The sequence below is a fragment of the Podarcis tiliguerta genome (genome assembly GCF_965153285.1).
Source record: "Podarcis tiliguerta genome assembly, chromosome: 4".
Lineage (NCBI taxonomy): Eukaryota > Metazoa > Chordata > Lepidosauria > Squamata > Lacertidae > Podarcis > Podarcis tiliguerta.
In genome coordinates, this window is record NC_139537.1 from 58,750,007 (window position 1) to 58,766,631 (window position 16,625).

Consider the following 16,625-nt stretch of genomic DNA (forward strand, 5'->3'; position numbering starts at 1 on the left):
TGCTGATCCTCCCTCAAGAAAGCTCAACAACTTCGGTTAATTCAATGGGAAGATCACTGTCAGTTTATTTATAGTGGGTGTAGATTGCAGTCTCTTGGAAGTTGGACACCCCTGCTATAATTGAATGCGCTTTTTATGTTATTTTCATGAATATCTTCATTTTTCTGCACAGTTTCACCTAAGATTTTTCCAGAATTATTGTTTGATTGGAGAACTGCATCACAAAATTTGGATAACTGCAAATTTCAAAGATAGCAGTGTTTCAGTTCATGTATTGTTTAATAAACTGCAAATCTGATAGATTTTACCTTCAGTGCATACTGAATTGAATTTGTCTCCTATTCCTAATTCTCATTGCTATAAGCAAGCCCCAATACCTAGCATGTAATTGAGCATTTTTTCAAGCTTTGCCCTTATTTGAAATGTATATTTTAATAAACTCTTCTGTGTATCCTTTTCCTACTTCATTGAATATAAATTCAATAGATTTGGATACTTCTTGACTGGGTGTACACAGAGGTCAGATTTCAGGCTGTCTGTTTCAAAACAGTACAGCCTACAAAAGAACTAAGGAATAAACATACCTGTATATGTATGTATGTATGTATGTATGTATGTATATATATTGCTTGCACTAACTGGCTATCGGTCATTCAAGGTTTTTAAAAGTTCTTTTAAAATAGTGAAGCTAATTGTAAAATACTCGTTTATGGTACTTTTTGTGTTTGTGCATCTAAGGGATTGATGCAGGAAGTCACATACATTTTCTTTTTCTAGTGGGTTGGCAAACCAAACCACTGAGCAGAATAATTTTGCCTGAAGCACATTATAAGCAAAAGATTAGAGTCAAGTATTCAGTTTAGATTGTAATTGAAGTTGTTCACCTGGTTCTTAGAATATCAGAATTTCCTGCAGCTGCCTATTCCTGAAGATTCTCCAATAAAATATGGAGTTGTTTCCCAGGACCCAGTGTGTAGCTGTTCCAATCTAATAAAAGTGCAAATTATTTCAGAGGCATTGAAATCAACCCAGAGCAGCTCCATGCTTAATGAGATGGCAGCTGGTATGGGCTTACTTTGTGCTTTCTTGAATGTGGACTTTGAGTCAGAGGGAACAGTTTTTACTATTAAATGAGCTGCTATCTGCTGCAGCTTTCAAGATATAACCTCTGTTTCAGTTTATAGTGTAGTAGTTCATGATGGAATTCAACGCGGCCCCCTAGTGCTGCAATCATAAATAGTGTCTTATCTTTATATATGCTTTCTAATATTTTAACATTCTAATTGTAGCATGCTCATCCCGGCCCTGTGAGGCTGGCTATTCTTACTACTATCTTAGAAAATGTGAAAATTGACCATTTAGCAAAAGACTGCACAGAGACTTTAAATGTGAGTTTCAAGTTCTAAATTCGTTTATTTTATTCACAATTAGCATGCATGCAGGTAATTGGTTTAACCCAACACTGCAAGATTTGTACTTGATTCCAGTCTGCCATTTAGGAGACCACTTGATCAAGCTCACTTGATATATGATTTTTGGGAGTTTGGCATACAGAGTCCCCTGGTTCAAGTTCCAGGTCTTTTTGTTTTTTTGCTGCTTATGCAGTTACAATTGTATTGTCTCCTGGATCACATTGAAAGGGACATACTTAAAATGGAACTACCAAGAGCTCTCCCCCCCCCCCATATTAACACCCAAGAGGGTCTGTAGAGAAGGAGACAGTATTTCAGATATTTGGGGCCTAAGTAATTTATGGTTTTAAAATTAGCATGTTTTAACACTCGCTTTAAACAATGCATACTTCAAAAAAAGGATGTGTGGAACTGTTATTTAAATATTAAAGGTACAGAGCAAAATAGGGTAATGAAATCAGAATAACATTTATAATAGTTATTTCATAAGTGAATGGCTGAATGACGTGTAGCTCATTAAAAAAAATACTGGCATATGTTGTGACATTAAACCACACTGAGGTAAAGCCTTCTTTCTTGATCTCTTCATTTGTCAGACATAGTTTATTTGTTAATCTCTTGAGGAGGGCTGTTTGGTCCCAGTTGTCTTTTGTTGTTCCACAAAGATCTTTCCAGTGTCTGATTCTGTTGTGCCTCGCTGCTTGTAATAAATAGCTTATTAATTCTTCATTATGTAAATCCAGGTGGTTGTCTTGAAATATATTTAATAAAGCTAATTCTGGTTTGACTTCCAATTGTTTCATTATTTTATTGAATTCTTAGAGTATCAAATTCTAGAAAGTCTAGGTTTTTGTACATTCCCACCACATGTAGAGATATGTACTGTGTAGGGCAGCCCCTCCAACAACATGATGAATAACCAGGATGGCTCATGGCCAGTTTCCAAGGTTTAGGTACCACCTATATATGAGTTTTAGGGTTAATTCTCTATTGCTTGCCAAAATAGACTTAAAGGGGGGGGGTGTTGGTCCAAAATCTATTAGTGTGGATTTGATTGGGGAGTAGCCAAGGAGGTTGTTAGTTTCCTTACAAGGAAGTTTATATAGTGATTTATTTCTGTTATAAAAGTCATATAACTTGTAAAGACTCTCCCCCCCCCCCATCCAGCCACATCGAATTGTTGTGAAGTGTTGTGAAATAGTGGGTCTCAGTGGGGACAGTGGATCTTGGATGGTATATTAAAGCATAATGTCTCAGGTTAACCTGGAGGCCTGAGCATGTTGAAAGTTGTTAAGCTCTCGAAGTATTGCTGCTTCTGTGTTCAGTAGGTCAAGTGTCAGAATCATTAAATTATCAGCACATAGATCAATCATAAAGTTTGGTTTTCCAGTTTGGGCTCCATTAATGTCTGGTGTTGTTCTATTGGTTCTAAAGCTAGTATGAACAAAAAGGGAGTTCCCTATCCAATTTGAAACCATACTGGACTCTGCTTAGCCTTGCAAATGTGCTAGCACCATAAAACTGCTAAGTTTTTTATGCACTGTAGTAAAGAGAGAGATCTTTTGTTTCATGAAATTCTGCCAAAGACACAAAAAGAAAATAATTGTGCATTTTATGCATCTCATGGTTCTATACTTTTTGAAACGATTGTTTGTTGTCTGTGAACCCCTAGAAACATGATTCGGGAGTGGTATAGATTTTTTTAAAGATAAATAAATAATGTTCAGAACATGTTGGGTATTATTTAGTACAGATCACTGGGAGAAACATTTTTTTTTTCAGATGCTCCTCTGATTTCTGCTATACATAAGCAAATCAATAAACATCATAAATGTTTATTCACTTATTTGTTCAGTGTTGTCTGTATTACCTATGAGCCTTTGTGTTTTCAGTTATAATAGCTGTTCCAGTAAAAGGCAATGAAACAGTAGGAAGAATCAGGAGATTTCATTGTTTTCAACAGAAGCAGGAGGGAAGCAGCTCTTCCCTCATCCCCACTAAAATATTCTCTCCAGCAGTTTTGCAGTTCAGCCCTTCTGGCTGCTTGCTGTAAGAGAAAATCAGAACTAATTGGAAGCAGTGGGATGTGAGTGGAACTAATAGAGGTAGCTGCTCTCCAAATTATCCAGTAGGACTTTGCAAGGCATTGAAAATAGGCATCAAGACCTTACCTGAGCAGCCAAGAAGAAGCAAATGTTCCTACTGCGAATTATGCTGCTTCTGTGTTGCTACTGTTTCATCTTTGGCAAATGTTAAAATAAGGAATTAGAAAATTGAGAGTACATGTGAATTTATTACCTTGCTCCTTCCAGTAATAAAATGAGTGACTTGATCACTATAACTTAGTCATAACTCTTTTATTAAGGATTATCTGCTTAGTATGTATTTAAAATGAACCCAACATAGTTTATTTCCCCAACCATTCAGGCTGCTAAGCCCTTAGAGAAAAACAAAGGTGTCTGTGTTTTGGTGACCCCAGCAAAGTCTAGGTCACTTGTCCTACTTCAGGGGACAAGGATGCCTGGAGTCCCAGTCCACTTGCAAGATGATCCAGAGAGTGAGGTCAGGTCATGCTCCAAAGTCAGGGGCTTTTTGTGGGGGAGGGGTTTCAATTAAATAGGCAAACTCCAGTTAAAGTACAAGGTCACACACAGGGAAGTCAGGTTCACAGCAAAGGAGCACAGTAAGTCAAGGAGCTGGAGTAAGTAAATGGTTCCAACCTCTTTCCCCAGTGACTGAAGGCTTTTATCCAGCTCCATACAATCACACTAGACTTATTAAAAAGATGTTGCTTATTACAAGAAAGTATACATAGAGTAATTTCACAGTGATAGATGTGGGAAGCATATGATCATACATAAAATCAGTGTCTCCCAAAGGTGCTGAAAGGTCGTATCACAATGTGATTCTAAGGACACAGATGGCAGGGAGAGTAGAAATGGAAGGGTTGGAGCAATGTACAGACGCATATGACTTTTTCATTTCCTTTATTTAAATCTCTTTACTCACCATGTTTGAGCTGCCCTTTCCTTTTCTTTAGAGTCTAATCCATACATAATTTAGTTCTTCAACAATTTTATTTGAAATCACAATAGCTTCTAAGATTTCAGGGATCATCTTTGAAAGGCTCTTCTTTTAGCTTTCACCTGTCAGCATTTGCTTCTTTTTCTGGAGATGTGTTTCATCTTCTGTTATCTTTTTAAAATGGTGTTCGATCCTGGAAATGTTTTAGCAATATTCATAGGCTTATCTCTGCAGGAGAGAGATACAATTTTATCTATCTTTTCTCATCAAGTCATTAACATGAAACTCTGCAATGTAATCATACCAAACTGGAATTGAGGTCATGCCATAGACTGGTTGGAAAAGAGGCTTGATGACATGATGATGTATAGCCATTTCACAACAAAGCTTTTAACACATAATATCTGCCCCTTAATTGCATTTAACATTTCATTGAAAAGATGTTATCATTATGGAAATTGCTGTGTAAATGTTGTTGAGATAAACCCCCCCAAAATGTTATACTGATGGACTAGGAGAAGAAAAGAGCATTTTCACTGCAATAGGAAACACATAATGGTGACATACTTTATTTTGTTTTCCTGGGACTTCTTATGAGGCAATGTTGCATTCTGTGGTATTTTTTTTAGTCATTGTTGGGGGGGATCTTTAATCTGCAGCTCTTGATATATTTCTTATGACTCTAGGCAAACAGTAAGTTAAATTCACCTGTTTTTTGTTGCATATATTGTCCTAAAATACACTTTCTCCTGGCATGCATTTTTTGAGATTATATTATGTTGGTTAAGATTTATGTTATATGTTAACATTATATCATACAAATGTTGATATCTTTTACAGAGCAGAAGAAAAAATGTTTTTAGTCAAGTGATTTGAAAGGCCTACAATATATCTTTCTTCTCATAAAACAAAAGATTCTCTTGCACTAAACATAGCTTGCTAAAATGAAGAACAATAGAGTATCAGATAAAGCAGCTCTAGAATGAATTTTTGTACAGCCTGCATGCCGATGTGGGCTACAGCTATATCTAGATTAACTTTTTGTTTTGTTTTTTACTGAGTTTGCATTGTGTTTGAGAGTATAATTTCAGAGAAGTGCTAGTAGGCATTTTATGCATTTTCCTGAAATCTGTTATTTGAGCATTGTGGCCACTGCCATTCAACGATGAGCTCAGTGTCTTCTGCTCCACTTACAATTTAATTCCAGGCATATCAGCAAAATCCTGTGGCCCCTAGGGACACTCTCTCATGGACCATAAGATTGCATTCTTCATAAATTAAAATAAATTAATAAATTTAAGGATCATTCATTTATTTTGGAATGACTCAACAGATAATTGCAGTGCATAGAGAAGCTGGTGTATAGATATACCGTATAGACAAACAGCTTTGAGAAGAGACTTGCTAACAAAGCCAAAGAGGACCCAATAGGAAATACACATTTGCGAGAAACGCTCAGTGGGACAAACTGAAAAGTTAAGTCCCCTTAGAAACTTGATGAGAATCAGGCACACAACCTCTCTGGAAGGTACTTAGTCAGCATGAATATTCCAGAGCAGATGTAACTCACTCATACATTTTAAATGAAAAATAGCTGCAGAGCCCTTGATAATAAATACTGGTGTCATTGTTTCCTTTCAGTTGTAATGCCTTTGTTTATGTTTATACATAATGCTACTCAGTTAATTAAATAATTTAGATGATTGATTGATTGATTGATTGATCAATCCATCATATTTGAACCAATTTATCAAATTTAGTAGCAATGCCTATTTATTTATTTACAAAATAGCTTATAATTCAATAAACAAAAGCTATCACTTTGTTTAATACCTTATTTTACCTTCTCTGTTCCAACACAATAGAACCACTAATTAATTGGAAAAACTTTAGTTGAATTATTTTACCAGTTTAAACTGAGTTAAGCATGCATCTCTAATTATACTCTTATCTCATATACGGCACACAGTTCTTCTAAATGTAGTATTAGAAGTGCTTTTCGTCCTCTTTAATATTAAAAAAATGAAATTGATTGATCAGCCTCATGGGTATTGTCAGAAAATAATTAAGGTGTGCTGCCATATGTCACTTTTCATATAGTCCTTATAATATGTGATTTGACATCAATTACTTTCTTATTTCTGATAAGCTATCCTGCAAATCAGTGACACTCTGGTGGGAAAAACTCCAGAACAACATGACTTATGTGTTCCAGAATGAAACACAGGTGACAGACACCTGGGGACTTTGTTTAGGATGTCTATTAGTGAAGCAAGCTAGTGTACCACCTCCAGTATCACAGATAATATGACTTTGAATGCAGGTTGCTAGGGAGCACAAGTTGAGAGGGTACTCTTGGAATCATGTCTCTTTGTACAGACTTCCCATAGGCATCTGGTTAGCATTGAGAATGCTGTATAGTTTTCTAGAGAAAATGACATAGCATATGTCTTGCCACAAAGCTCCACAAAGCTTAACTGTTCTTCCTTGTAATAAAAAACAACAACAACCCTTTAATTAAGAGGAAAATATGTGGATTGTATCATTATAAGATTGAATCACTAGGTGGCACTGGAGTTGGTTGGTTTTGGATGAACTTAGAAGATTCCTGTTCCTCTTCTTTTTAAGAAAGACAATAAAGGTCTTGTTCAGCCACTGATTGATTAGCAGAGGAGGGCCATAGCTATCAGGTCAACTATAAGTAGTACATAAACATTCTGAGATGAATTTTGTATGACGGTGATTTTCCTTTTTCCTCAGTGTAGCTAGTGTTAATGGATTTTCATGTGGTCAGATTGATGTGTGACCATGTTCTGAAAAAGTTATTTGTTAATGCATTTTTTATGTTTGGGTTTCCCTGGAGAGTTTCACACTTGCCACAACATCTAGCTAAAAAAGCTTTGCTGGGCCTCATTAATCTTGATGTAGAATCTTTTTCAAAGAAGTAACAGCATTTTGTGTAATTTTATCTTGAGATTAGTCTGAAGTGACTGAGGGTGTGAATGTATTTTGTCTCGCTGTCGTTGTTGCTGCTTTTATAAAGCCTCAAATATTGCTCCAATAGGTTGTACAGTTTAGAGTGGTTGCTGACAAGCCTGTGAGGTGGCATCCAAAGTGATGCACTTACCACAAGGTGATTTTTCAGGCCTGGTGACATTTGATTTGAATGTCCTATTGTAAACTCAGCCCCAGTTCATATATTCCCAAAGTGGTGCTTTGCTTGCATGTTTGAACATATATCTGTGGAAGGCCACAGCACAGATAGAATCTTGTATCTGTAATCTCTGTGCAAAGGCCTGGCTCCCATGTTTCTTCCCCCTCAAAGAGGAGAGCGGAAAGGTGACATGAACCAGGCCTCTGCACAGTCTTACCTCTGAGTGAGTCACCCACTATACATGCTTACTCAAAAAATAAGCTCCACTCATTTTGATGGGACTTGTGCTCAGGTAAACATGCAACTTAAAGAAGTGAAGAGTTACCACATGAAAAAATGTTCATTATTTCATTGACATTTATAGAGCCTGCAGCATTGTACTGACTGAGAGATGAAAAGAAATACTGTGATGCTCTTTGTTCTATACTTTGAGGTCACACCTGAGAGGGTTTTTTTAAATATCCAGTTGGTCTTTCAGCTGAGGGAGGAGTTATTAAATTATCTCAGCTAAATTTCCCCTCAGATTTTGGGATTCCAGATTACCTCAACTAGTTTCTGAAGTGCATTAATGATCCAGCACTCTTCCGTTATTATTATTTTATTTTTGGACTGAGTTCAGGATGCTATGCATGTACAGCTTGACACAGATTCCCATCCCCCTCAATAAGAGCAATTTACACGAACACATATTTGTTCTCAGCAATTTAATCAGTGTATGCATGAAGTTGCTTCAAGAGTCCTCAGTGTTGTAGTCAACACTGTGTTGTGTAAGCAGTAAGGGCTTGAGGGAGACATGAATGGAAAATTGTAGCAAACTGGACATAAGCCAATTTGAAAGCAGGCAGAGCAAAATGTGGAGAAGAGTCACCACAAAGAACAGTATCAAAATTAAAGGGAGGACATCCGTTTATGTTCTTTTGCTAGTGCAAATGTTTATAGAGTTGAACCAAAACTCTACCATATAGGCATGCTTAGCTATATTTGCATCAACCTTGAAGATATGTCGTTTATATGGTAGCAGTTCACTTCTACAGTGCACACAGAACCTTTGACTTTGGAGGTTGTCACAGTAGTCTGCAAATCAAATATTAAATAAATAAATAAATAACATTTTAATTAACAGTTCAGTCTTTATTCCACTAGCAAAGGAAGACGAAACAGGAATTTGCCAGTGAACCCTCATACACTTATTACCCAGCAATGAATTTAACTGAAAATAGCACAAGTTATTCCTCTTTCCATATCTTCTGCAGTTTTTAATTTTATTAATTTTCATGGTGTGCATGCTTTTAGTATTGGTTTTAAACTCAGCATTTTACATTTATGTAAGCTGTTATGGCCAATTTTTGAGAAAGGCAACTAAGAAATTAAATATAAAGAATACCACCACTACTACTGAAAAACTGTGCAGTATATTTTTTAATTCAAGGACATAAGGTATTGTTTGTATAAAGTAGCGAATTATTAATCCAGGACTGCTCACAGCCAGCATGCTGACAGCTCCAACACTTCCCCTCTAACTTTGAAAGAAATAGTTTTATTATTTTTGTATATAAGATGACTCTAATGAGCAGGCAGTGTTGACCCCCAGAATAAATCTATAAGTTCATGGAGCTAAAATATTTTTTAGAAATCACAGTGTGGGATAGATAATACACAAAGACTCCATTCAGCATGTAGGCAGATTGGAATGTGAGTACCAGGCAGTTAGCTCTCCAAAGAATGTTCCTTTGGCAGTTGCTGCCTGGCTAAAAATGAAGGGGAAACATGAATATTTAAAAAGTTTCTGGCTTGCAATTCCAAAGTGATAAGAAAAGTTGGCAGTCCAGCATAAGCTGCCAGTTGTGCATTCTAGGTCCTTCTGGCTATTCTCCGTTCCTCCTACAGCCATGGCCCTGACTGATGTTTTGACATAGTACAAAGTGACTGTTTATTACTATTGACTGTTGAGGCCTGTGCTCCGAAATGCATTCTGTCAATGGAATGTAACTGAACTTGGCATTTTAAAGCTCTGCTGTTGCAGTAGCTTAGTTTTCCTTGGATTTCTGTGCAGCAAGACCTGCTCTGAAGCCTCTGGTTCAAGTTGAAAATGTTACACAGGAAGACATACCATGTAAAGGTCAGATTTGGCTGGGATCCTGAGGGGTTTTGGTGTCTCTGTTTTTATTCTCACCGGCATGATGACATAACCAATTGTTGCCTCCCTGGCACACGTCAGAGCCCAACGATAACTGTAAATGCTTTTGCATGTTTTGAAATGTAGTTCTCTCTGACTAATACAGTGCCATGCCAGTATAAAATAATATTACCATGCCTAGCTTGATAGTGGCTGGGGAAACCCAGCCAGATGTGCGGGGTATAAATAAACAAATAATCTATTATTATTATTATTATTATTATCATCATCATCATTATTAAGGAAACCACCACACAGTCTAAATAGTATATAGAAGAGTTTATTTTTCATTAGGAAGGAATAACATAAAGTAAAGGAACAATTTAAATATCTATATATTCAAAGTGATTAATTTAAATTGGGAACATGAATGTTTCAGTTATTCTAAAACACTATTGATAATGAATCAGTGTTATTTTCATTTGAGTTTGCAAAATGTACCTTTATTGCTAATGTCTTCTGTTAACTTCTCCCTAGCATATTTCTTCGCCAGTGTTTTATGTATTTGTTCTGTGTTGCCTCATAGGAACTTCAGAAAGAAATTGAAACCCATACTGATATCTTCCACAGCCTGGATGAAAATGGACAGAAAATCTTGAGATCCTTGGAAGGTTCTGATGATGCAGCCTTGTTGCAGAGACGCCTGGATAACATGAACTTCAGATGGAGTGAACTTAGGAAAAAATCTCTAAATGTTAGGTAGGGCTCAAAAGGCAAGGGTGGAGGGCAGATATGGGAATTAATCTGAGGAAAGAATTTTCCTGCCCCCCTCTTATAGCATTATTTTGTTCAAATTGGGCTAAAATGGCTGGTTGGCAGTAATTTAAGCAATTTCAAGCACTGAATTACTGTGTAAGAATGATTAATTTTCTTTATACATAAGGGATTGAAGGATGCAAGGAAGTTGATGAGTTTTTTATAATCTCAATAAGAATGTACAAATAGAGATTAAGCATGCTTAACCAGCAACCACACTTTCTCTGAAATGTATGCTATTATTTTATACTGACAGACATGGCTTCTCACTCTGTTCTAAGCAAATAGCCCAATCCTATCTCCGTTTACTCAGGAGTAACCCTCACTGGGTTCAGTTGAGCTTACTCCCAACTAAATATGCATATACTGTATTTGCCATATACCCATATACCCCCAAACCAAATAAGATATGAAATCAAAAGAGCTTGGTTATGTTTAGAAAGGGCATCATCATATGTGTAATTGGAACTTCCTTTGAACATTTATCTGCAGCAGCTCCTACTACAGAAGAGACAACCTGCTGTGGGGGTTGTAACTTGGTTTTGGGGAAATGTGAGCCACTGCAGGGGGGGAAATCAGACCGCTTCACTTCCACACCTGATGCCTTATACATGTCTTATTTTAATCATGGCTAATGCAATTGTTTCGGCATTTATATGTGAAATGGTTTCTGAACAGAATTCTGAATGCCTTCACTTGTAATTGGGTATTTTTTGCAGAAGGACTGACATGGGCAAAGCTTTGGCACTTGCTGCTTCTGCATAGCACTTTACTGTGGTCTAGATGCTGCCCAGGCATGCAAGTCCACATGGCATCATGTTCATCAAATTGCCACCCCATATGGGGTTTTTTTTAACCCTCGTTTAAGCCAGATTTACTTTTTCCATGATGTTTTCTTATTTTACCAGATTTTCTGCACAATGGTAAAATCAGGATTAAATGAGAAAATAGTAAGGGTCAGCATTTAGATGAGGATGACACTGCTCAAAGCTTACATGCCTAAGCAACACTTAGTTAACAATAAATCGCAGGGAGGAAACACCCCTAAACTCACCTACTGTAAATATGTAGGGTGGGTGTCAGTGAAATTTTCTCTCAAGCAGGTGTGCATGTACACCGGCCAATGAACATTCCTCTGATGGGAGATGCAGAGTCAAGTTTGTAAAATCTTAAAGGAGAAAGACGCAAATTGCCTTCTGGGATAGGGGGACACGTAATAAAGGGCAATGTTACAAAAGAACTGTTGGAAAAGCAAAGTTCAAAGGGCTGAAAAAAATCTCATCTAAAGTAACCATCTCAGTGCTTTATAACAAATTCTCCACCTCCAAGGCAGTCTTCTCAGACACTCTTTTTTGCCCGTTTGTACTCTGTATATAGGTGAGATTCAGGGGTGGCCAAAGGCAGAAGCCTTTTCAAAGTTATATATGAAATATTAGCTTTGTGCAGCTGTAGCCCTGAAGGAGTCTGTGTGTGTGTGTAATGACAGAAACCATCTTCATAACATTAGTCATTAAAAATAAATATGTGAACCTGAAAAATATTGATGGCTGAAGTAAGAAGAAAATGATCTTCCCTATAGGCAAGCCATAAGGAAAGGAATATAGCTCTTTGAAATATTTCTTCACATGTCCTTTTTTTAACCCATGAACTTAGTAAAATAAAGAGGTACAAGAAAAGAAACACGGCATGTTAGCCTTTAATAAAGGAGCTTTTCTATAGTTCACTTGTTGCCATTTTGATACCAGTGACATTAATGAATTTGAAAATAGTAACCCTGGTTTATCATGGTTGCTTTGTCTTCTTGAATTAAACATAAAAGAACATCCTTGCAATGGAGAAACAGTAACTATAATGAGGGGCTTAGTATAGCCACAACATGTAGGTGGGAAACACAACTAAAGCTTAAATCTTTATTTCTCAAGAAAGTGGGAGGCAGAAAAAGAGAGTTAGATCCTTATTCCTCATAATAGGAGCACTCAGTCTCATTTCAGTTGAGAACAATTCATGTCCTGCAATTGAGAACTGGAAGAGGTCATTTGCAACAACAAAAATTAAACTGTTATCATACTGATTATCTCCATCTGAGATAAATAATAAACAAATTACAACACCTGAATTTTGTAATTCTGGCAGCCCTGAATGGGTTACTTGCTTTTTAAAGTTTTCCTATTGTTTCAGAGCTATTTGATGTGCTAATTTATCGTGCATAATCCACCTTATTTAATCACTATACTAGTATACAGTATATTTTGTTTCAGCACTTTTTGCTTGCAAAGCTCAGCCTTTTACTTTTAATAGCAAACTCAAATAAAAGATACACTTATAACCTTCTTAGTGTTCAAAGGATGGAAACATCAGGTGTATTATTATTTTTCTGAATGTAGGTTTTTGGCTTGAATAAGAGTTTATAATAGTGAATTTTAGGCAAGAGATTGAATGCAATTCTTACCATTTAAAATGAAAGGGAATTCTGTTATTGACATCCAGGAAAGCAATATGGAATTCTTTGTCATTATAATCTGTAATCCTCTAAGCAGTATTTTCTTAAAATCCTCAAATTCACTGTGTAGTGTGGGGTCAAAACCACACTGTCACACCCTGTTCTTTCCATTTCTGCACTGGAACTAATCTCTTGTCATAGGAATCCATATATTACAAAATCAGTGGATTTTGTAATGTATGGATTCTACAGATAATGTCATTGTGCAGTGGGTACTATATGTGCAGGGTCTTATACAAATAAATATTCCGCTTGTTGTTATTGTTAGAATTTTAACCCACCCGTTAGCTGAAATGGGCTTCCTGAGAGTTTTACACGTCAATAAAATACAGACACTTCCATCAGGCTTACAATCTTGAAAGACGTGAAACAGAAAAATGGAGTGGAAGGTAGCAAGCTTACATGCTAGTTATTGATTGCCCATTCTTCTAATGTTTTCCTATGAAGGAAACTGTTCAAGGAGAGGAGGAGCCAAAAGTTGCTGGTCTCTCAACAGTGCTGATAGAGTAGTGCTACACTCCTTCTATTCTTCCTCTGATATAGCCTAATGGGATAGCAGCTGCCAGTTGATGGATAAAGAAACCTGGCTTCTCAGCAGCATGGGTAGTGTCTCTACTACTACCTTATCTGCTGGTAGCCTGGTAGAGTGATTTGCATAGGGCAGTATGTTTGTAATAGCATAATGTATTAATTTGTGGCCTGGGCAGCATGGGTGTGCTCTCCAGTAGTGGTAGATGGTGTGATCTTAAGATAAGGCTGAACAGTTCCTGAAAATTATAAATACACTAATTTATTTTCCAGGTCTCATCTAGAAGCCAGTTCTGACCAGTGGAGACGACTACACCTTTCTCTTCAGGAACTTTTGGCATGGCTGCAGTTGAAAGAAGATGAGTTAAAGCGACAGGCTCCCATTGGTGGAGATCTTCCCACAGTGCAAAAACAGAATGACACCCATCGGGTACGGACATTCAAAACCAGTTTTATGCAGTGCATTGTAGGGTCTGTTTGGAGAAGGTTAATAGAAGGTTAGGAATAATTAAAAATGATTGGAAATTGGCTTTAAAAAATACTAGTCATAGCTCGTGTTAAACCACAATCCATAAATTTGTTGAATAGATCAAAGAGCTACAATTAAATAAGAGCAAAAACTTCACTTTCTGGCCACATGAAAGGAAGGAAGAAGGGGAAAGTGCAGGAGCCTAGGCTAGTTCACATAGCAATAAACCATAATTTAACATTATGTTCAGATATCACCAATGTTATGTCTGCATCAGATAGCTGGGCGAGGGCCCATATTTCTCTGTTTGTCTTATATTTTCTTTAGTATCCAATTGTACTTGCTCCTATCTTTGTCAACCTGTAGGGGGAGTTTTCGTCTAAAAGAGAAATAGAAAAAGCATACAGCAAAGGTGGCCAGTAGCTCCTGCTTCTTTTCAAATAGGTCTGGAGAAGACTACCAATGGCTACTAGCCATGATGGCTATGCACTGCCTCCATAGGAAGAGCCTCTTATGCTTCTGAATACCAGTTGCTGGAGACCACAGAAGGAGAGAGTGCTCTTGTATTCATGTCCTGATTGCCAGTTTCCTACAAGCATCTGGTTGTCCACTGTAGGAACAGGATGCTGGACCAGATGGGCCACTAGGCTCTTCTTACGCTGTTATGTTTCCTGTGAATTCCCTTCATATTCTTGTTTGTTCCTGGGAGACCTTCAGAATCCCCAACAATCAAGCCCAACATACTCATGTCTACTTTTGAAAGTGATGAATGTAACATGTGATCCTGCCTTTAGAAAGGCTGGGTGTAATAAAGAAATCCAGATTTATCCTATCCTCCTTCAGAACTCTAATTTTTCCCAGCAAAGAAACTGAAGATAAAACAGAAACTAATAAAGCAGCTACCCCAAAGAAATTACTTTCCTGGTAACATTTTCACTACTAGGTGGCGGACAACTAATTCTTCCGTGCAACCTCTCCTTTTATAAATGTTTGACATTTTTAGCTAGTGTCCCTTAGTGTCACAGTATGACTATATAATGATTGATAATGTTTATAGAGCTGTCTCAATCTGTCTCAAAGTTGAGGGCATGCAGTCATTAAGGCTCAAAGTCATGAGCCATATCTACTTACTTTAGATTGGTCTCACTGACGCACCATTTAAGTCTCTGGGATTATTTTAGGACATCTCTGAATTAAGTACTTTGCAAACCCCATGCCACATTGATCCCTTGCAGTCTTGATATCAGTGTTAAGTTCATAATGCCTTGGGGAGTAAGAAATGCTGTAGAAATGCATGCTGTCAGAAACCAAATCTTATGTCTGAGTTTATAAAAGCCTTGAACATGCTTCTGTTTTCTGTCACACCTACAGGGATCCATATGTTGTGGTCACAATAATGCTTCTTCTTGATTATCAAAGCTATCCACCATTCAGTTGTTTGTAAAAGCTCCCTACATACACACCCCTTGCAGCAGAACTTTTATAGCAGAATATAAGACCTGTCTAGTTACTGGCACTTTGGTTCCCTGTGGAACAAAAAGAACAAAAGATAATCCTCAAATTTAGGTCATCCTGTCTATTCTTCAAAAGTCTCTTAGGGGGAAAGGGTGGAAAGTAAGACATGCTTTAAGGTTGCCTTTGATAGATTTTTATTTGTACTTTTCTGTTTCCCCACCCCAGTATATATTCTGAACTGAGGAGACCTTGTATTGCCCTATAAATTTTCCGTATTGACACATCTGTTAGTGTTTAAATAGGCCGCTCTTTGCAATCCCTACAATACAATTTCAGTTTCTTCACCCTCCAAGGGCCACATGCAAGCTGTGGGTGCAGTGAAAAAATGTTTGATGATTGTGGAGGCAGCAGGTTGCATCCTCATCATGTCACTGGGCTGCTTCTGTTTCTGTTTTTTCACCTTTTTGTCATTTCCACAAACATTAGTGGGGTGTCAGGACCCCATAAAATTGGCCTGAGGGGACTGGAGCAAGCCCACAAACTGAGGGTTAGCCAGTTTGTATACACAGCAAAAAATAATGAAATGGCAGTTATTGAAAAAATACCTTTCATTCACTTCTCTTCTTCAAGTGGGAAGTTCCCAGAGCAGTTTTGCAATGGTCTGGTTTGTACACCACAGCAAGCCAAACTAGACGTATTGAGATGGCACAACTGTGGAGTGAAGCTCCTCCTTAGTCCTTTTTTCAACCATGCTGCCCTGATCTAAGCCAAGGTTTGGCTTACTGTGTTGTCCAAACCTGGTTGGGGTACGTTTGCTACAGCTTGTGATTGGTAGGAAGGAAGCTTAACCACAAGACTTCTCTGGCTGTGGGCTCCTCTTGAGGAGCTTACATGTTTGTGGAGTTTTGGTAAGCCATAGGTTGGTTAACATCTCATGTGAACAAACTCAGTGTCAGTTTTCTTAGCAGAGTAATGGAAACATGTGGCATTTGTAACATCTGTGTGTGTGTGTGTGTGAGAGAGAGAGAGAGAGAGAGAGAGAAGAAGAATGCAGCCCTGAAGCTGCATCAGTACTCAAAAACAACAGCAATGCCCTGGACCCTCAAGATCCCAAAACCTAGGACTGTTTTCTTTCTCCTTGGTGAAATTTG

At 37.5% G+C, this 16,625-nt stretch overlaps 1 protein-coding gene and 1 long non-coding RNA gene across 26 annotated transcripts in view; one reads left to right on the plus strand and one right to left on the minus strand.

The window, feature by feature from the left end:
* Positions 1-16,625, plus strand: part of DMD (dystrophin) — a 984,302-nt gene that overhangs the window by 787,797 nt on the left and 179,880 nt on the right. For 23 of the 25 annotated variants that reach the window (XM_083438913.1, XM_083438919.1, XM_083438923.1 and 20 more), the window contains 2 exons: positions 10,293-10,465; positions 13,824-13,980. In XM_083438913.1, the coding sequence (XP_083295039.1) occupies positions 10,293-10,465; positions 13,824-13,980 (330 nt within the window). Of the gene's footprint in view, positions 1-9,289; positions 9,710-10,292; positions 10,466-13,823; positions 13,981-16,625 lie in introns of those variants that run through there. The other 2 variants (XM_083438928.1, XM_083438929.1) reach the window with 2 other exon arrangements.
* Positions 4,414-9,797, minus strand: LOC310676796. Its single transcript, XR_014510754.1, has 3 exons — positions 9,701-9,797; positions 8,549-8,664; positions 4,414-4,664 (listed from the first exon to the last, which is right to left on the minus strand). It is a non-coding gene; the product is annotated as an uncharacterized lncRNA (long non-coding RNA).